Source organism: Crotalus tigris, unplaced genomic scaffold (assembly GCF_016545835.1).
Source record: "Crotalus tigris isolate CLP2741 ecotype Arizona unplaced genomic scaffold, ASM1654583v1 scf7180000020523.1239640, whole genome shotgun sequence".
Lineage (NCBI taxonomy): Eukaryota > Metazoa > Chordata > Lepidosauria > Squamata > Viperidae > Crotalus > Crotalus tigris.
The window spans coordinates 941,563-964,107 of record NW_024098059.1 but is presented as its reverse complement, the minus strand read 5'-3'; the positions used below and the strand labels follow the sequence as shown (position 1 = coordinate 964,107).

At 39.6% G+C, this 22,545-nt stretch overlaps 1 protein-coding gene across 1 annotated transcript in view; it reads left to right on the top strand.

The window, feature by feature from the left end:
- Nucleotides 1-22,545, top strand: part of ERBB4 (erb-b2 receptor tyrosine kinase 4) — a gene marked incomplete at its 5' end in the record, with an annotated part of 501,305 nt that overhangs the window by 251,386 nt on the left and 227,374 nt on the right. Inside the window, 3 exons of the mRNA XM_039367010.1 lie at nt 14,681-14,813; nt 19,785-19,878; nt 20,436-20,590. Of these exons, the coding sequence (XP_039222944.1) occupies nt 14,681-14,813; nt 19,785-19,878; nt 20,436-20,590 (382 nt within the window). The remainder of the gene's footprint in view (nt 1-14,680; nt 14,814-19,784; nt 19,879-20,435; nt 20,591-22,545) is intronic.

The window sequence follows — 22,545 nt, the reverse complement described above, 5'->3', positions numbered from 1 at the left end:
TCCATGTTCTAGGTGTTAGCACCTGCTATAATTGTAGTCTTTGCCATGGAAGATATAAGAAGGATTATTCAGTGTAGCCTTAATAGCATCTACACTGGAATTCACAGATTCTTTTCTTAAATTAGCTGCCTACTGCTTCCCTAGAAACAGTTGTTCAAAGGGCACAGTATAAGAGTGAATGCTTCAGACATTTTCACCAGAAATAGAGGCACAACATTTTTTTTGCCAGCACAGAGATACAATAAGTCAATATCTTTCTTTTTTTGATGAACCGATCCTCCTCATTATCCTTTGACCTCCCATTAGATTTACAATTCCATCAGATTTCTGTGCAGATTCTCTGCCTCTAAAATAATGGCTTGGCAGTTTGGGTGTGAGGATGGATTAGAAATTTGGAATTTTAATTTCAAGATTCAAGATAGCACTTTTTTGTACACTAAGGATTCTTATCTATGACAGCTTCTCATTGACATCGCAGTAGCATCTTTGAGGGCTTAGGAGTAGAAAAGGGGGTTGGTTTAAGAGTCTACAGCTTCCCAACTTTTTGAAATCTTACTTTGTTTCATCCCATTTCTGCATGAGTTTTTAAAACTTTTATATTGCTGCTTTTTGGGGGGGGGTTGTATAGATAGCACTGCCCTCCCATGTTGTCTTCATTATAATTCTGGGAGGCAGATTAGGCAGAGAAATAGTGTAATAGTGAGATCCAGATATGGCTGATCTGTTCTTCCCCTGCCTACTTCATCATCAACATCTTTCCTTGTTATGGTTAAGAGGCAGAGATGTTGAACACTGGTAAAGATAATAAAATAGAATAGAATAGAACAGAACAGTAGAAGGACATTGAGGCAGTCAACAAATAAATTGAGTTATAATTATGGGTGACTTTGCATTTGTTGGTGCCTCATTTTCATTGCTACTGTACAATATTTGGCCACAAACTGGGTTATATGGATTTTAGAGTCTTATAAAATTAAATTCATTTAAAAGTTATCCATTCTTCCAAGATACTGAGTGTTATGTATTAAACAAAGTTCTTAAGTTCTGTTATAAAAATGATTAACTAATTGTTCAGTTTGAATCATAGACTATCTGTCTGTATATACTTTAAGCCTTTGTTTTAGGCGGGAATGAATACTTTAAATTCATTGGCTGCCGCCTAGTGGCGGTCCTTATAAATATGAGTCAAGCAGCTGCTAGATTGCTTCTGTGAGAACTTAATAAAGAGCTATTAGTTCAACTCCGTGTCTTCAATGCCTTGCTATTCCCACTACACAACACTGAGGAAGCAGGGTTAGATCTGAGTGTTGTGGATACTCCAATAGATGTTACAGTCAACTGTTTCCCCAATTCCTCATGAACAAATATGTTCTCATATAAGCAGTGCTTTTTTTCTAAAAAAAAAAAAAAGTGCCGGAACTCACACATGTCATACAACCTGCCTTGCCTACTCTACAAGGTTCTGGGCGTTCTATGAGAGAAAAAAGCCCTGCATATAAGACCTTATGATATTTTCTTGTAATAGTGGTAAAGGCAAAAAACTATGTTTTTAATCAGAGTCCTGAATTTATTCTGTTTTGATCTCTTTGCATTCAGTACTATTTTTATTTATTTTGTTTTATTATACTTATGCTATGCTAGGTTGTTATGACTTTGATTACAACAATAACCTTATTTATACCTGAAGATGTGGACAGAGTTATTGTAGGGTAGTTTTTGCTATCTGTGGATTTGGCCTGTGTTCCTCCTGGCTTGTAAAAACTTAGCAAAGAAGAGAAGAAGAAGTGAAGCTGGAGGTGGTGAGTGTGTCCTTGAGAGATGGTGTGATGAACCTATCTTGAAAGCTGATGTGGAATGTCCCTTCCTCAAGAAGCAATCACTCCAATTATGCATTTTATTTAACTTGCCCCCTTTTAAGTATGTTATAGAGGAAGTAGAGGACAGCAACCACAGAAATCCTGAATGAAGATTATATGAATCTCTTCTAGACAGAGTTCATAAACTGTATTGTTGCATCCAATACAAGATGTCAGTTACTGTATGTACCAATCACTTTATGGCTTGAATCATTATTTTAAAACACTCTGCACCATCTATCCTGCCTGCCTAATACATTTTCAGCAAGAGAGAGTACTATAGGTTCCCATTTCCTTGGGGGTGGGGCTTGGATAATAACATTTTATGTTATGTCTGCATGCATGAATATTTTATTATTATAATAATAAAGTTGGAATAGACCTTGGAGGTCATCAAGTCTAATCCCCTGCTCAGGCAGGAAACCCTATACCATTTTGGACAAATGGCTGTCCAGTCCCTTCTTAAAAACTTCCAGTGTTGGAGCATTCACCGCTTCTGGAGGCAGATTGTTCCATTGGTTCTAACTGTCAAGAAGTTTCTCCTTAGTTCTAGGTTGCTTGATCAGTTTCCACTCGTTGCTTCTTGTCCTGCCTTCAGGCGCCTTGGAGAATAGCTTGACTTCCTCTTCTTTGTGGCAGCCCCTGAGATATTAGAACACTGCTATCATGTCCCCCCTCGTCCTTCTCTTCGTTAAACTAGACATACCCAATTCCAGCAACCATTCCTTATATGTTTTAGCCTCCAGTCCCCTAATCATCTTTGTTGCTCTTCTCTGTACTCTTTCTAGAGTCTCAGCATCTTTTTTACATCATGGTGACCAAAACTGGATGCAGTATTCCAAGTGTGGCCTTACCAAGGCATTGTGAAGTGGTATTAATACTTCATGTGATCTTGATTCTATCCCTCTGTTAATGCAGCCCATCCAGGTAGGAAAGTGATTGATAGTCACTTTCCTGAAATAAAAAATTGGGAGACACACAGCAGGAGAATTGTCTAGTTTCCCAGGAGGACATGCTATCTACTATATATCTGGATTATATAACTTGCAAAATATTACAAAATTACTTCAGTCCAGACAGGATTTGTAAATTTTATATTATTTACTTTTCTATGAACTAGATGGACAAGTTCATAACATTATCTTTAATTTACTATAATTTGATTGAAATTTCCAAGTACTGAATGTGGGAATTGATATGTGCTAAGTGTTTGACCTACCTATGCAGTTTTTCCTTGTTACTAGCTGTGATCTGAAAAGAAGTAACTTGAATTTATGGAGACAACCCCCCCCCATAAATACCATTTGCTTCCTTGTTTTAATTAAACTTCGAAGTGCTGAGTTTCCACAGGTGGACCATTTGGATGTAAATTAATTTTGCAAGTCCATACCTTGACCCTGTTCTTTTAAAGGAGGAAAATCTGGATGAGGAAATTTCATCATGGATCCTCTTTAGCAATACTTTGGTGTCAACAATATTGTGCATGGGAGACAGTAGAAAATAAACACAATACTCAGTAGGAAGAATTCTCAATTGGAGAACTCATTAGATGAGTCTAAAGCAGTGGTTCTCAACCTGTGGGTCGGGACCCCATTTGGGGTCGAACGACCATTTCACGGGGGTCACCAAACAACGCAGTCCGCCATTTTTTTCCCCTTTTCCTTAGCTGTGCTACTCCCTTTTATTCTATTGGCTTTTGAAAGCCAATAGAATAGACTTTCTTGAATAGAGTCTAATTCTATTGGCTTTCAAAAGCCAATAGGAATTGTCCAGGCTGTCTCTGCCCTGCTGAGCCCGCCAAAAGTCCCATTCTGCAAACGATGCTGCACCAATTGAGTAGTCCTCGACTTACGACCGGTTGAGTAGTCCTCGACTTACGACCGGTTGGGGGTTGCGGCATTAAAAAGGTTGAGAACCACTGGTCTAAAGTTACCTTTTGGCAAAGCTTTTGCCAGCTAGCAGAAGAAAATTCACAATTAGTTACTGTATATAGCTAATAATCTTTTTCATGAATTCTCTCTTGATTTATAAATTTGTCTACAAATGGCTAATTTTTATGTCGTGAACGAGATGGTCCCAACTTTAAGCAAAATAAACTGTCGGTTCAGGAAATATGTAACTCTTTTCTCAACTAATGGAAAATATATTAGTTAAAAATAAATATATTAATACAGACAAATTAAACAGATCCTAAGTGCTTTGTGCTGCTTCATCACTCCTGTTTTGGAAAACCTCAGCATTTTCATAAACACCTTCAGTCAATTAAATTTATAAATCTTTGCAATCTAATTGACTGTATTCCTGCTTGTTTAATTAACTGAATATTATTGTTGTGGAGCTTCATTTAATAAAAGAGACTGACAAGCTGAGCTAAGAATTTTAATAAAATACTATTTACAGGTTTATGTAGGTTTTTTGTTTTGGTCTTAGTTGGGAAAAAAGTTCTCCTAGTTTAATTTTCAGATGCTATTTAAAGAACTTCATCTATAAAAATATTTGTAAAATACTATATAAAATATCTCCATGTGTACACATTATTTTATAATATAGGCTATTAAACAATTATGTTGCAGTAACAACACAATCAAACAGAAGAAATTGATTTCACTAGATTTTCCTTCTGAATCTCCCAATAAGAACTTGGATCCTTGAGGTCTACCTAAAATTATTTAGATTGTTATGGGTCTATCTCACCATTTTTACCAGCAATATGTGACACAACATTCTCATAATGTAAGATAGCCAACAGTGAATGGTCTAAGGCAGGGGTAGGCAACTTCGGCTCTTTTATGACTCACGAGCTATGCTGAGTCAGCTATGCTGACTCAGGAATTCTGGGAGTTGAAGTCCATGAGTCATAAAAGAGCCAAGGTTGCCTACCCCTGGTCTAAGGTTATGTGAGTGGGAAGTTGCTTAATGACCATTCAAAGTTGTGATAATTTTACCTGGTGAGTACTTACAACCCAGATTCAAAGTTCCAATGGTTCCCCCCCCCCATCTTATGACTGTGTTTTGAGTGCTTGGCAATCAAGTCACATTTTCGGCTGTTTGCAGTGTCCCACAGTCACATCACAACATTTTATAACAGTTTTGCAAAAAAACCGAACAACTCTGTTTTTCAGCAAAGTTACCCACATAGAGAAATGTTTTTTTTTTTGTTTAACCATGTCATTCACTTAACAACTGCAGATTTGCTTAATGACTATGGTGATCCACTTAACCATTACTGCAAAATATGTGATCAATCCATTTTACAACCATCACGAGTTACAACCCTGATGGACAGGCTCCAGACAGTATGTGGTTTATTCTATTGATGCTAGATATCGGGGGGGGGGGTGCTTGGAGAATTGGGTTGCTAGCTTGGGTGATACGTATCTAGAGTTAAATGTGGCATTATGTGGTGCTTTCCTTAAGCAACAAAATAATCTTAAACCAGTCCTGACATAAACTATCAATGCTTTTGTGACTCATCTTACATAGCCCAGCTGATACTGTTCTACCCACTTACCTCCTTGCCTGGTTAATTCTCCATTTGACAAGTGTTGCCAAACAAATAATAAATTTAAGGCTTGTCTTTGTGTTTTATTTGAACTGGCTTTTGGAGTATGGGAGAGGCTGTGAGGATGGATTCTTAAAGCATGTGACATTAGTGTACTATTGCATTCTCAACCTATAGTTTGCTTTTGTTATGGAAGAGAATTTTCTCCCAATAAGTTTTAGAAAACTTGAGACTTCTAGGGTAAAGATGATGCAAGGAGAACCACAAGTGTTTAGACAGCAGGAATAACTTGATAATTTAAGGACAAGGATTTTTTTGTTTGTGGGTTTATTTTTCTTTTTAAAAGCATCAATTCTTCTAGTTCATCTTCAGTCCATTCTTTGTTCCACATGTAGGAATTTAAACTCTTACCAGTAAAATACAGAAAAGCATACTCCAAAGAATAGTGATTGCAAGAGAAGACCCATGTTAGCCATTAATTTTATTAAAAGTCATAAGCTTTCATGAGCAATACTATAGATATAAGTCGCAAAAGTGTATGTGCTATAATAAAATGTTAGTCTGGAAAGCTGCTTACAGCTCATATACTTGTGCATTTGTTTTTTCCCTGCCTAAATGCAGATCCTTACTGTCATATGGAGATTCTCAATCATCCAGATCATGATTGTCACAAATATGTTAGTGTCCCAAAAGGCAACTGGACTTTCTTGGGTTTTTTTCTTTGAAAATGTTTCACTTCTCATTCAAGAAGGTTCTTCAGTTCTGAAGAAGTGAACTGAACTGAAGAAACTTCTTGAATGAAAAGTGAACCATTTTTAGGGAAAAAACAAAGTTCAGTTGCCTTTTGAAAACCACAGTGCAGACTCCTTTTCACTATTGAGCAGCCATGCTCAAATCTGTCAAGATCCTTCTGAATCTGGAGTCTATCTTCAAAAGTGTTAGTAATCCCCCTCTCTCCCCCAGCTTGTCATCTGCAATTTTGATGAGCTCCCTTATCTAGATTACTGCCCCCAATACAAAACCTTGTGGTACTCCACTGCATGTTTCCCTCCATGTAGAAGTTCCATTGAGGATTACATGCTGGAGGAGGTTGGTGATGGTGATGGTTCTGACTGTTCCTCATTGTTCTGTCTTATCGAGAAGTGGACTGTGTCTACTTTGTCAAATGCCTCACTGATATCTTAGTAAACTATGTCCACAACACTTTCCTGATCCACTAATTTAGTCACTTTATCAAAGAAGGCAGTAAGGTTTGTCTAATGTGATCTGTTTTTAACAAACCCATGCTGGCTTCTAGTAATCATCTTTTTGATTTCTAGATGCTCACAAATGTGATGCTTGATTATCTTTTCCAGGATATTCCCAGGTATTGATATCAGGCTGATTGATCTGTCTTTTCCTGGATCCATCTTTTTCCCCTTTGTGTAGATTGGAATCACGTCGGCTCTTTTTCAATCCTCTGGCAGTTTCCTTATGCTTCAGGAGTTTTTAAATATTATATTCAGTGGTTCTGAGATCACATCTGTCAGCTTCTTCAGAATCCTGAGATATAAACCATATGGCCTGGAAAAGTGAATTCATCTAGAGTAGATAGGTGTTCTCTTACCAATTTGTTGCCTATTTGACCTGTATTCCTGTTATGTCTCACAACTTTTGATAGTTGGGACTATTTTTTCCTTTTGCGTGGAGACAGATGCAAAGAAGGAATTAAGCAATTCTACTTTTTCCCTGATATCCATCACCTTCTTGTCATTTTCTCCCATAAGTGGACCAGTTATGTCCTTGACTTTCTTCTTGTTACTTATATTGAAAAAACCTTTTTTTGTATATTTGGCATTTGTTCCAAGTCTTAGTTCGATGTCAGAATCCAATTATATTTCATCTTTAAATTATCAAATATAGAAACTCCCAATTCTGCCTTCTCTGGATTCTGCCATAAGAGGGAGAGAAGGGGGAGAGCAAAGGGGCTTTATGGCCCTCACTTCCTTCTTTACACTTCAAAGAGCTGAATGCTGAATGTGTGTTTATTGTAACCTCTAAGCGTTAACATATCAAAGAAGGGTAATTGCCTTTCATGTAGTATCTGAAGTCTCCATCCAGACGGAAGAAAGAAGAAAGGGGTGGAATTGTGATACTTGAAACTATCACTGGAAGGGGGGTTGATTGGGTGGGACTACTGGGGAACCCCTTAAAACCTTGAATGGGAGAGCTTGGACCCCAAGTCCTGTCTAGCATGCCTGCAACCATTTTCTCTTAATAAAGGATTCCTGTTGGAAGAATTATTCCAAGAGTTCTGTCTTCTTAAGATGCAAAGTGGGGTGGGTCCTTACATTAGACAGGACTTGCAAAATTAATCCACCTGGAAGGAAGACCCTTGCCGGGGGATTTTGCAAAAATTTACCATGTCAGACAATGGAGCAAGAGAGGGGGAAAACTCCCTGGAAAGAGAGCCGCTGACCCAGTTGGAACCTTGCCAGATGTTGGGATCCAAGAGGCCAGATTCCTCAGGAGAAGAAGTGGTGGAGACACAGGACCACAAGCCTCGCTGGTCGATGGGCGTTGGAAAGAAAAGTGAGTGGGGAAAGGAGTCCTGATCGGTGAGAGAGGGGGACCAAGCAACCAGAATGGAAGCAGGAGATGGAGAAATCCCTGCACGCAAGTGAAGAGGGAGGAAGCTGGGCACCGTACTCAGACTGGATCCTAGAGAAAGCTATTGACCTGATGAAGAGAACTCTCAGCTCCCTAAGAGAGGAGAATACTGAACCCTACGGCCGCCCCAGTTCCTGGAGCCGCAAAGGGAGAGACACCGAGGGGGACATGGAACCTGCAACCCCAGGGACATCTACTGATCCAGGAGCTCCCACCCCCTACCGGACCACAGATGGCAATCTGGACGGAAGGCACTACCACCCACAACAGAGGCACCGATCCATTCCAAGACGTCCACCGTTGGAAGTGAAATTCAAAGGGGAGCCAACACGCTTGGGGTTTTTCCTAACCCAAGTCCTCAGCTACATGGAGGAATATGGGCAGGACATTCCCAGCGACAAAGCCCGCATCCGGATCGTGCAATCTGCCCTGGATGGACCAGCTGCGGATTGGGTAGTGAACTTGCATGACTCCAATGCCCCAGAACTCAGTAACTTCAACCGTTTCATGTCCTCTTTGAGAAGACGATTTGAAGACCCCTGGCTGATCGCAAAGCCCGTGAAAGAATAACAACGATGAGGCAGGGCAAACGCCCAGTGGCTGAGTATACACAAGAATTCCGGGCCATTGCCAGCAAACTGAATTGGCCAGAAGACATCCTCCTTGGCCGTTTCAAAGACGGACTAAACTATGATCTATATGATGCTTGCCTGCCCCGAGGGGACCCACATCGACTTGAGGAATGGTACGTCTTGGCAGAGGAAGCAGAGATCGACATATTGAAGAGGCACCGCCGAGGAAAACAATGGAGCCGCCCCCCGCCTGAGCTGACACACCAACCGGTGAAATCATTGGATACAGCCAAGAAGCAAATGGGATGTTTCAAGTGCGGAAGAGAAGGGCATCGAGCTGTAGAATGCCGCTCAAAGGCCCCCCAGCACAACCCAGACAGATCCCCAATCAACAAACCCGGAAAGTATTCAGCTAAGCCAAAAGAAACGGCCATGAGAATGATGGAAATTGCAGAAACCCCCACCTCTGCTCACCAAGGGGAAAGGACTCCAGCCTACACCACAGGGCCGGTGGATGCCTCAGATGACAGCTCGGAGGGCGAACCCCTGGTAAGTGGATGCATCACACCCATCTTCAAAACAGTGACTATATTAATCCCCCCCATGCCCGAAGCTGTGAAGGTGAAAGCCTTAATAGACTCTGGCTGTACCCGCTGCCTCATTAGCCCAACACTAGTGGGGAATCTGGGCATCCCATCCAGGAGACTGGAACAACCAATCTCATTTGGCCAGCTAGATGGATCCATAGCAGGGGGGGTGCCAGCTACCCTAGCCACTTTGCCAATACATCTCTCCCTGGGCAACCATGAAGAGGACTTAACGTTTGTGGTGACCCCAGGTATGGAATGCCCAATGATTCTAGGGATGGAATGGTTGAAAAAATGGAACCCCTGGGTAAATTGGAGGACGACAGAAATCAAATTCCCGAAGGGGGACCCTATGGACTTAAAACCCCAAGGGAGGCTACCAGAATCAAGAATAGAAAAAGCATCCATAGGAGAGGAAAAAAGATTAACAGAAATACCAGAGGAATATAGGGACCTTGCTGAAGTCTTCAGTGAGGAGAGGGCGAATGAGCTTCCCCCCCACCGACCCACAGACTGTACCATTGAATTCAAGCCTGGGGCAAAACTCCCGAAGCCCAGATTATACTCCATGAGCCCAAAGGAGAAGGAGGAAATGGAAAGATTTATAAAAAAAAACCTGGAGAGAGGTTTCATTGAGCCAGCCAAGCCTAAAGTGGCTGCCCCGGTCCTTTTTAGAGAGAAGAAGGATGGCTCTTTACGTTTATGCGTGGATTATAGGGCCCTGAATACAATCAGTGAAAGCAACCTATACCCGCTGCCCCTCATGAAAGACATGCTGTCACACCTATCGAAAGGGAAAATTTTTTCTAAACTAGACTTAAGGGAAGCTTACTATCGAGTGAGAATCAAGGAAGGGGACGAATGGAAGACTGCATTTAACTGCCCCATGGGGTGCTATCAATTCAAAGTCTTGCCATTTGGATTACAAGGGGGCCCTGCAGTCTTTATGCAACTAATCAATGACGTTCTAAGGGAGCACCTGTTTAAGGGGGTCCTTGTTTACTTGGACGACATTCTTATCTTTACCGAAACAAAAGAAGAACACGTCAAACTTGTCAGAGCGGTTTTAAAGAAGCTGCGAGCCGCTCACCTATATGCCAAACTCTCAAAATGCGAATTCCACCAGGAAAGGATAGACTACCTAGGCTATCGCATATCCCCACAGGGCATTGAAATGGACCCAGAGAAGGTCAGAGCAGTATTAGAATGGGCACCACCCCGCACAAGAAAGCAACTACAAAGTTTCCTGGGCTTTGCAAATTTTTACCGCCAATTCATCCCCTCATTTGCACAGATAGCCTTGCCCCTCACTAACTTACTAAAAACGAAGGGAACATCCTCAGTAAAACCTAGCCAGCCACTAACATGGACAATGGAGTGCCAAGCAGCGTTTGAGAGACTAAAGAGACTTTTTTCTGCCGAACCAGTACTAAGGCACCCAGACATGGACAAACCCTTCATAATACAGGCAGATGCAAGTGATGTGGCAGTGGGGGCTGTGCTATTACAAGAAAATGATGATGCAGTATTGCAACCCTGTGCATATACATCCAAGAAACTCACGGAAACAGAACAGCGCTGGCCCGTATGGGAGAAGGAGGCTTATGGGATACGTTGGGCATTACTCACATGGCGACAGTTCCTGGAAGGCAACAAAATCCCCTTCCAGGTGTGGACTGATCACAAAAATTTGGAAGCCCTGAAAACTTCCAGGAAACTCAATCCCAAACAAGCCCGCTGGTCCCAGCATTTTCACCAATTCCAATTTAAGCTCAAACATTTACCAGGAAGAAAGAACTTCCTGGCAGATGCACTATCTCGCATGCCCCAATATAACAGCGCACGAACCACAGACTCTAGACCAATAATGGCAGAGTCACAACTGGCAGCACCAGTAACCACAAGAACCCAAGCCAAATTAAAACCACAACTGGACAGCCAAACTGGAATTGAATTCAGAAAAAGTTTGGAAACAGATGATTGGTTCCAGAAAAACAAAAATGTGTGCACAATGAAAGACGGGTTGCCTTGGATAGGGGAAAAGTTATATATACCAACAACTCAAAGAGTAACTTTCATGCACCTTTGCCATGACACAAAATCAGCAGGGCATTTTGGATTTGTAAAAACTTTACATTTAATTAAACGGCAATTTTGGTGGCCATCCATGAAAAAGGACATTGAAAGTTATATAGCCAGTTGTCCAAAATGTGCCACGGCAAAGAGGTTGCAAGGGAAAGTGCCAGGACTATTGCAAACAGTGGCAAGTCCCTCAGCCCCCTGGAGAGAAATAGCCATGGATTTTATAGTGGAATTGCCAGAAAGCAATGGGAATACTGTGGTCTGGACGGTCACGGACTTGTTTTCCAAACAGGTGCACTTTATCCCTTGCCAAAAGATTCCCACTGCAAAAGCCTTAGCAAAACTTTTCATCCAACACATTTACAGATTGCATGGGGCACCCCAACGCATCATCTCTGACAGGGGGGTGCAATTTACGTCTGCATTTTGGAAGGAATTTTTATCCCTCTTAGGAACCACTCAGGGACTGACATCTAGCCACCACCCTCAAGGAAATGGGGGGGCTGAAAAAATGAACTCAGTACTTAAGCAATATTTAAGATGTTTTCTTAGTTTCCAGCAGACCGAGTGGGCGGACTTACTCCCCTTTGCAGAAGTTGCCTACAATAATGCAGTCCACTCCAGCACAGGTTACACTCCTTTTCAAATAGCCACCGGTCAAAGTTTCAACCCCATGCCAGAATTAACCCCAAACGAACCAACGATCCCCTCGCTGAAAGAATGGATGGAAAAATTACAAAACACCTGGCCAATAGTCAGAAAAGCACTAGATGAAGCTAGGCAGGCTTACAAAACACAAGCCGATAAAAAAAGGGTTGAGCCTACACCATTCATTATAGGAGAGATGGTGTACTTATCTACAAAATACCTAAAGTCCCTACAGCCCTGTAAAAAACTTGGACCAAAATACATAGGACCTTTTCCAATTAAAAGAATCATAAATCCAGTAACAGTAGAATTAGAGTTACCCAAAAATCTCAGGCAAATACACCCAATTTTTCATTGCAGCTTGCTGAAAAGAGAGCATCAGTCACCTCTACGGCCAAAAATCCCCCCCCCACCACCTCCAATCATGGTGGAGGGTGAACAACACTTCGAAATAAAGGAAGTCCTTGACTCTAGGAGATATCATGGAGCAACTCAGTACCTAGTTGCCTGGAAACACCTCCCTCCCTCACAAAATGAGTGGGTCCATAAACGTCATGTCAGAGCCCCGAAGCTATTGAAGAAGTTTCACACAGAGTATCCTAACAAGCCTAACTAAAATTTTTACTTGCGTTTTCTTTCAGGTGGATCTCTCTTATTGTTAAGAGGGGCCGGATGTCAGAATCCAATTATATTTCATCTTTAAATTATCAAATATAGAAACTCCCAATTCTGCCTTCTCTGGATTCTGCCATAAGAGGGAGAGAAGGGGGAGAGCAAAGGGGCTTTATGGCCCTCACTTCCTTCTTTACACTTCAAAGAGCTGAATGTGTGTTTATTGTAACCTCTAAGCGTTAACATATCAAAGAAGGGTAATTGCCTTTCATGTAGTATCTGAAGTCTCCATCCAGACGGAAGAAAGAAGAAAGGAGGTGGAATTGTGATACTTGAAACTATCACTGGAAGGGGGGTTGATTGGGTGGGACTACTGGGGAACCCCTTAAAACCTTGAATGGGAGAGCTTGGACCCCAAGTCCTGTCTAGCATGCCTGCAACCATTTTCTCTTAATAAAGGATTCCTGTTGGAAGAATTATTCCAAGAGTTCTGTCTTCTTAAGATGCAAAGTGGGGTGGGTCCTTACATTCATTCTGAGCCTTAGCTTTCCCAATTGCATCCTTACAGATTAATATTTTCTCCTATCTTATCTCTAGTAACTACTCATATCTCAATCTGGGAAGTACTCTTTGTTTATTTTCTAATTTTTCATATTTTTTTATTGTTGTTGTTAGTTGTGAAGTCATGTCCGACCAATCACGACCCCATGAACAATGTTCCTCCAGGCCTGAACATTTTATTAAAAATGTTAAAAAAGAAGATAAGGATTAAATGGTCCTTTCTCTGATGAAAGAATCAATTGTCCTCTCAGCAATTTCATCATCTCCACTATCCTTTCCTCCATTATGAGTAGTGCTGAATTTTTCTGTCTTTGTGTCTACCCACAACTGCAGTTGGGTCTGGATTCCTGGTTATAAATTACAGTTATGGTCATAAGTGAAAGAACCCTCATGTCAAGAGTCAGTTTTACAACATTTTTGGCACTAGCTTGCAATATTGTTGCTTATAAAATGCTTCTTGTGCTGAGAACCCCAAAGGTATTTTGGGGCACAATCTGGTTTGTATCTACTCCATATTCTCAGTTTGGCATGTCTTAACGTAATGATTTTTAAAATCCAAATTAGTCTTGACTTTGTCATACGCAAATACAGTATCCATGCTACCCAAATCTCAGTTTGTGTTCTTCTAACTCCAGAAGCCTTCTATTTCTCAGCAATAGCCACTCTTTCATAAATACCATTCTGGCAAGACATTTATTTTTATCCAGAATTTTTCCCAAGAATGACACTTGTAATTTCTCTCATTTTAAAATGTCTTTTTTAACATCATTCCATGTCTTATTTTGAAATAACATACAATTCATGTTTGCCATAGTGATACCCAGTTATTTTACCTACTTCTTAATCTTAAAACTTGTTTTATTCATCAATTCTTTTTTATCTTTTATTTTCACATTTTTTGTTTTGTTTTCTAATTTTTTTCCTTCTGTGTAGAATATTATATATACTGTATGCCAATGAATAAAACAACAATTATTACCTCAGTGGCAATATGAGTAAAGGAAAAATTCTGAATACCTTTATAATAACTTAATTCTCTTTTATGACTTTTAGTCAACCATATTCCATATGTTTCTATATTATCTCCACCTAAAAATTCTTCAGCAATATTTCTGAAACAGCTCATGATGCCACTAATACATTCTTATTATCCAGGATGATACAGTATGTTAATTCTAAGCCTTCTGTTCTCTAGACATAAATGTTTAGTTAAAGAAATTAGGAAATAACATTTCAATTAGTAGATCATTTCATGCCATAGCAAATTTTAAACCATTTAAAATAATCACAGATTACATATCACATTAAAAAAAATCTTCACTGTCTCAATTTAAAATGTTATTAGTATTAATGAGTAATATTAAATAATCCTCTGAAGAGGTGGGTTCTCGTAATCTTTTTCTACTGCTGATAATAATCCAGTGACTATAAGCAGAATATTTTAATGTACTGGCCCAAGAGCAACCTTAGTTAAAGCAGGAATAAATTTCTCCTGTCTCTTCTTCCCATTTTTAATGTATGGATTTAAGTGGTGGTGGTAGAGCTAAGCATTGTACGTGCCATTTAGCACACTGCTTATTATAAATGATTGTGCCTGGCTTTATTTTACAGCTGCAGAAGGGATGATATGCAGCCATTTATGCTCAAAAAATGGATGTTGGGGGCCAGGGCCAGATCAGTGCTTATCATGTAAACACTTCATCAGAGGAAAAACCTGTGTAATGTCTTGTCACCTTTATGAAGGGTAAGTCATTTTTCCTGTAGGCTTTGTGTATGTGTGCATGTGTTTATATAAATATCTTCACAGGTTTGAAATTACTATTTTTTATGTTTTGGTAATAGAAGAAGCTATCTGTCATGCAGCAACTGGTAATCATAACTTGTGCTAGTCAGCAGCATCTTTTATGGGAGAATCATGCAAAATAATCTACTGTAACTAAGATACTTCAATTTGAAAAGTTACATATATAATTGTATGGAACTGGACTAGAGCATTGACTGCAGGGGATGGGTAAGCTTGGCCACGAGGCAAAACAATTGATCATTCTTTTGAAAGACACCAAGCGGGAACAAGGAAAAAGCTTGTCCAGTCCTTGTGTTTTAAATCGAAGGCTGAAAAGCAGCAACACTGTATAAAAGAGTTGACTGCTACTTTAGATAGGAAATGTTGTGCAACAGATTGGAGAAGTTTGATCTCTGTCAAAAGGAAGTCCCAAGGAACTAATGAGGTTATCTGGTTCAGTCTCCTGAATGCATATGGGTTTGGACTAGATGACTTACAAGGTCCCTCCCAAATCTGTTATTCTAACTTCTAACTTCATATTCCCTTGTTTGGGGGGAGGAGGACGTGAAACTGCCTCAAACCATTTCAATGCAGCTTTAAACCTAGTTTGTGCTTACAACACATGCGGCTCTTTGAGCCTTTCCCTGTGGCTCCCAGCCTCCTCTGCCTTTGTAGAGAGATACAGAGACAGAGAGAGGCAATTGCGCTTCCCTGCCTCTTTCTCTCTCTCTCTCTCTCTCTCTCTCTCTCTCTGTGTGTGTGTGTGTGTGTGTTTGTGTTTGTGGTTTTTTTTGTGTGTGTATGTGTAAAAGAGAGTGCACTCACAGTGTTCTCCGAGGAGCTGAAAAGCTTATTGGGTGGAGCTCCTTCCTTTGCTGCGTCTCTGCAGGAAGCAGGAAGGGCAGGAGAGAGCTAGCTAGCCCAGCTAGGCTGACTCAGGAATTCTGGGAGTTGAAGTCCATGAGCCATAAAAGAGACGAGGTTGCCTACTCCTGAGCTTGTTGGACAACAGCTTGAAGCTTGCCAGGTGAGCAGCAGATAGGAGAGGGGGGGAGAGAAAGAGAGAGAGAGAGAGAAAGAGAGAGAGGGAGGGAGGGGGAGAGAGAGAGAGAGAGAGGAAAGAGAGAGAGAGAAAGAAAGAGTGGGGGAAAAGGAGTGGCAGACCAAGGGCAGATAGAGAGGGAGGGAGGGAGAGAGAGAGAGACCCTTTTGACATCTAAAATGAAGATAACACTGCATATATCCTTTTTTTACCTCTGTGTGTGTGTGTGTGTGTGTGTGTGTATACACATACATACACACACATATATACACACACACACAAACACACACACACACCTATAATAAAGGTAAAAAAGGATATATGCAGTGTTATCTTCATTTTACATATCAAAAGGTTTTGTGGCTCCTGGTGTTTTGTTTTTGGTGGGAAACAAAACACCAGGATGGCAGTTTGCTTTCGGCTTTTTTCTCCCATTTTCATAGTGCAAAATCAGCCCCATGTGGCCTAGAGCTCTTTGAGTGTTTGGGGTTGCATACTCCTGACCTATACCATATCAGACAAGTGGCTGTCCAGTCTCTTCTTAAAAATCTCCAGTGATGGAGCGCCCACGATTTCTAAAGGCAAACTGTTCCACTGGTTAATTGTCCTCACTGTTAGAAAATTTCTCCTTAATTCCAGGTTGTTTTTCTCATTGATTAGTTTCCATCAATTGTTTCTTGTCCTGACCTCTGGTGCTTTGGAGAATAGTTTGATACCCTCTTCTTTCTGACAGCCCCTCAAATACTGGAATACTACTATCATGTTGCCCCTCTTTCTTCTTTTCTTTAGACTAGCCAAACCCAAGTCCTGAAGACATTCTTCATATGCTTTAGTCTCCAGGCCTTTGAACATTTTAGTTGCTCTTCTCTGAACTTTTTCCAAGGTCTCAACATCGTTTTTGTAGTATGGTCACCAAAATTGGTTGCAGTATTCCAGATGTGGTCTTACTAGGTTATTCTCGATCAGTAGACTTGATCTCAGATTTGGAATTCAACTTTTGCTGAGTTGGGTAGCACTCCCTTTGAAAACACTGTTTTGTAGATTTTTTTTAATTCCCTCTGTCCTTGAATTAGATGTTCTTGGTAGCCATGGGTGCTTTTACCAAGATGAGCTTGATTAACCAGTTACGTCTTTTAGGAATGTTGATCTGGTCTATTTTATTCCAACTGGCTCATTGCACTCTACACAGGACCACCTTTGAAGAATATATGGAAGTTTAAATTGGGCCAGAATGCCGCAGCACATTTGTCAATATACAAATATACATAGCTTTCAATTTCTTTCGAGTAGAATTTCAACTGCTCTTAGTGGTATCTGAATTTGAGAAATGAGAAAACCTATAAGAAAACTTCCTCATGCCATTTATTGAGGTCAACTCCAGGGCCCTCTACTATGAAAGAAACCCTTTTCAATATCTGCATTTAGACAAGGAAATTCCCTGTTCTTCTACCCATGTCACTTCCTCACTGATAGTCTTATAAAACTGTTTTTATCAGTTTCTGATTTTTCCATTTCTTATTCTTCTTGATGTACATGTATGTGAAATGCTGTACGTAACTGCTGTTTTGATGTAAGGGCTAGAAAAGAGAGTCTGTATCCAAAAGATATATAAAAGAAAACTAAATTAGTATCTGGTAATCCAAACAATTTCTTTGAGAGAGTTTTCTTTTCAGGATCTGCAGTAAAAACCTTTCTGCAAAATTTTACTAGCTATAATTGTAGCTGAATTCCTTTGAATTTAGAAGAGCAGCTCTGCAAAAAACAAAAAAATAAACAACCCACCACTTATTGCAGAATAGAATTCCAAACAGTCTTAATCTATTGCTTCATAAATGTCCTCCTTGGTTTTTCCTTTCTACCTCTGGTTCACCATAAGCCAGGCACTTTTAGTTGCACTGTGGTGGCCACTTTCTTGCTGGTGGAGGGACAGGGTGGGTAAATGACAAGCCACTCATTCTTATCAGAATTCTTAAAAACTCTAAAGTAGCATTCCTTTCTGTTTTTCCCCACCTGAAGGATATGGAGTGCTTACCTTTAACAACATGATAATATCTGTACATTGAAAAAGCCTACAGAATAGAGATACTACCATATGGTGTCAGTCAGCCAAAAGGAAACTCTCAGTGATATTTGGGAGTGAGAACAAAATTGCACATCTCTCCTTAACAGCTGCAGAGCAAGGAGACAGCTGCTAGGGACAATGTACAGATGACAGACAATGTGAAATTGGAAAGACCTGCGCTGTGGGCAAAACCTCTGGCACCCCCTGGGAGGAGCCAGAAAACAAAGGAGGATGAAACCCACAGACCGAGAGTAATCTGTAAAACCTGGAGCTGACAAAAACACTAATTCTACCAGTTGGGAAACAGGTCAGATACAGTCCAAGAAAGCCAAAAACCTCATTGAAGCTAAATTACAGCATGCTATATTGTGAATCTATTGCATGGAAATAAACTATATTTTTCTTGAGAACTTTCTTTTTCCAACAAAATAATGCAATAATAGTCAGCATCATAATTAATGAAGTTCACAATAATTTCCTCACAAACATCCACTACTACTCTCATATAACCTTTTCTTCATTTTTTGCAGAAGAATTAGAAGCAGGGATTTTAGTGATACCGTTATTAAAAATTTTCCATTGAAAGTTGAAGAAATAGAGACATCTAGGTCTTGATGACTGTGTTGTTCCTTTTATATGATTATATGATTTATATGATTCTTTTCATCTGATTGTCTTTAACAACTAGGTAGCTAATAGACCACTCTAGCTTTGAATGCTGAGTCAGTAGGTTATATGCATGCCTGGTGTTCTGTACAACCCCTGCAATTATTCCCAGGATGAAAGAACAGGAAATGAACATCCAAGTGTTCGTCCCACTAATAACACCACTTGAACACTGACAACTGTTTTCGCTTCCAAATATATGATTTATATAACTTCAGCTTCCCCATTATTTCTGTGCAAGCAGCGTTTTTAGATGAGTTTTTTTTTCTTTCTTTCACAAAGGAATAATTTGTTAGAGGTCTTTCAAGTGTACCAAGGAAGTCATCAGAGATAGAGGAAACCCTAATGGTTGAAATTAGATCAGATATGTATAAAATATGTTTCTTTATTTCAATAGATGTGTTTTTCCATCTCCAGAATGTTTATTTATTTATTATTTAAGATACTGATATAGCTTCCCATTTTATATCGAACTCTGGGTGGATCCCAATCAACAAGGGCATACTGCATGTTTGTATAAATAATATGAAATATTTTAATATCCTTGCTTTTACAAACAGTGAATAAAACTTAGCAGTGCATTTATGTGCATATTTTCAAAGCTGACTCACTTTCTTTGTTTCCTACATCAACCTTCAGCTCGCAGTTTGCTGAACATGGGGGGAGTAAATTTTTAGGGGGGGGGGAGGGATAAGGAATGCATGAGAGCCATCTGCCTCCAGAGAGGAGATACTCACCAAAGCCAAGTTCTCAGTGCTGCCAGCCAGAGCAGATTGTTGTTTTCCAAAACAAAAGTACTGAGTATAATTGGTGGACAATGAACTGTGGGTGGCCCAGGGGTGAAAAGAGGGTTTTATCTATGTGGGTTTTCGCAGGGAAACCTCAGAGCTGACTTTGCTTCTGCTTGTGCCTAAATGGATCTTTCAATAAAGTTTTAATCTTGGTAGTTCCTACATGCCAGGAGTTTCTTTTTTGGGAGGTGCAAAATGTGACATTTGCATGTTAATCCAGGGATGGGGATGTAATTAGAAAATTAACAAAGAGAAGGTATAGTTGGGGGAATAAGCACTTTTGCTAGAAGAATAAATAATGATGTCAGAAACTGAAGTTGCTCCCTGATTCTATAACTTCTGGTATTTCTAAACTGCTTGTTATTTCTCAGGGAATACAGAGAATTTGCAAATGGTTCAGTTTGTGTGGAATGTGATCCTCAGTGTGAGAAGATGGATGGAAACAGAATAACTTGTAGGGGGGCTGTAAGTACAATCCATATACAATCCAACATATAAGCTGGTTATTATAGAAGACTGATTTATTTTCTTTTTTTATCCTTTCTTGCTTTGTAAATTTATTAATTTTCCTTATTTGCTAGGTTTATATCCATCCCTTTCTTCTATCAGCTCAGGACAATGTACAATGAACTCTTTCCTCTTAATTTTCCCTACAGTTACAATCTTGTGTATTAGATTAGGCTAAGAGTATATGGCTCTCCCAAAATCACCACCTAAACATATTGTGTTCAGAATGGATTTGAACCTGGGTGTCTCTGATTCCAGTTCTAATCTTAGTAACAACACTGTGTTGAAGCTATGCATGTTCCCATGAAAGTTTTGCTGAAAAGAAATACAGATAGCATCTAATAAAGTATAACAATAATCTGCCTTTGTGAAAACTCCTGACATAAGTCTTAAGGCAATGTGGGTAGTGCATCCTATGTCAAATATTACACTGCTTGATGTCTCTTAGAAGCTCTTGGGGAATCTCCAAATTGAAAAAGAAAAGTGGTCATTTTATCTTTCTTCTTTTTATATAGGGACCAGATCATTGTACCAAATGCTTTCATTTTAAAGATGGCCCCAACTGTGTTGAAAAATGTCCTGATGGTGTACAGGGGACAAACAGCTTCATATTCAAGTATGCGGATGAGGATCGTGAATGTCGTTCTTGTCACCCAAATTGTACCCAAGGGTGAGTTTACATTTACTGTACATATCTTTAAAAAAATCTTTGCTACATGTGATACTTTCAAGCCATTTTGCTGTACCACTTAATCTCAATGAATAAAGTGATTTGTCTAGAACACTGAATTTGTATCCCCAAGTCTTTCAGTATGTCTCTATGGATGGCAGAGCTAAGATGAGTATAGACCAATATCTTTATTGTAATACTCTCTCGGAGTCTGAGTTACCACACCCTGTACAGTCCCTTTTATCTCTTTTGCTGGAATGGGGGAAACAGGTAATAAAGATCATCCGCACTAAAAGAGCAAAAGTATGTTTTAGTGTGTGTTTGCCTCAGCATATTAAGAATGTAGCCCTCCCCAACTGTCTTTATGTTCAGCCGGGAGATAGGAAAGTGAGTAGATCTACCTTCCCTAGTTCTACTTTCCATGTGACCTTAATGAAGAAGACAGATAGGTTACATGAAGAGTTGCATTCATGTTTGTGTAGAGAATAAGTGTGGTAAAGACATGCTGCCTTGCTTTTTAGCTGAACTTCAGGTCCCTTGCATGTGAAGGTGAAGGTCACAGTTGACCCTTTTATCTCTCTGTATCTGTGTAATGTATGTACAAATGGTTATAATTTTTGAATACACAAGTTTAAACTGGTAAATGGACTGAATCCCTGTTTTTCCTTATATTATCATAAAATACAATGCAATGCAAACCTGGCCTAATTCACCAAAGGATGCACACCTTCTCTTCCATCCTATTTCCCTTTGTATTGCAAAACCTCAATATTTGGAGGCTGGGGTTAGTGTTAACTGGAAAAGAAAATTGCCCCCTCTTTTTGCAAAACCTTTTAATTGGATTTCACAAATCAACTATGATATATAACTAAGAAATTTATCAGTAAAAAAATAGAAGCTTAAAGTTGGAAGGAATCATTAAATTCATTTCTAGTAATCCAGTCATCTTTGTTGCCCTTCTCTGAATTGGTTTAAGGATTTCTATGAATTTTTCTTGCAGTATGATGCCAGACCTGGATATGATATCGAAGATGGGGTGTGATCAAAGCATAATAGAGTGGAATGATTTCCCATAAATCGGAAATTATATCTCTGTTAATGCAGCCTAAAATAAATCTGTCTATTTTGCAGCCACTTCATACTTCCGGCTCTTATTAAATGCGATCAAGTGCTATTAATTTAAAAATGGAAAATCTTTTTAACACTGAGTGCTACCAAGAATTCCCAATCCAATAGTTGTACATTTGATTTTTATTTCGTAAGTGAAGAACTTTATACTTATCCCTACTAAATTTAATTCTGTTACTGTCAGCCCAATTTTTCAATCTAGCATCCATAGTTTTGTATTACCTACAGATCTAATAAGGATTCCATCTACCTCTTCATCCAAATCATTAATAAAAATGTTGAACTGTAGATGATCCAGGACTGATTGTTGTGGTACTTCATTTAGACACTCTTTCCAAATTGATGAGGAATTATCAATGAACATTCCACGAATATAAATTTCAACCCATCTTTTAATCTACTTACTTGTGATGTCATCCAACCCACAGTGAATAATAAGCATGTCTTGGAGTACTTTGTCAAATACTTTGCTGAAGTCCTGAGGGGCCCCAGTCTCATTGCTGCCCAGGTGCAAGTTAAAATCTCCAAGAAACATAAACTTGGGAGCAGCAGGAGTAGCAGCCTCACTTGTTCCCTTGACAAATTTATGCTGACCTTTTTTAATTACTACACCATGTTCAAGATACTTCCATACTGTTTTTTTTTTGTTGTTGTTATCTGCTCCAGAATCATCCAAAGCCTGGATGTCATACTGACTGGGTCTGAAGTTTGCTGAATCTTTTTTTTAATCACTTTTTGAAGAGGGGGCATTTGCTCCAGTCATCCATCAATTTGTCAATTCTCCAGAATTATTTGGGAAAGTATGCAAGGATATGGCTACACCATCA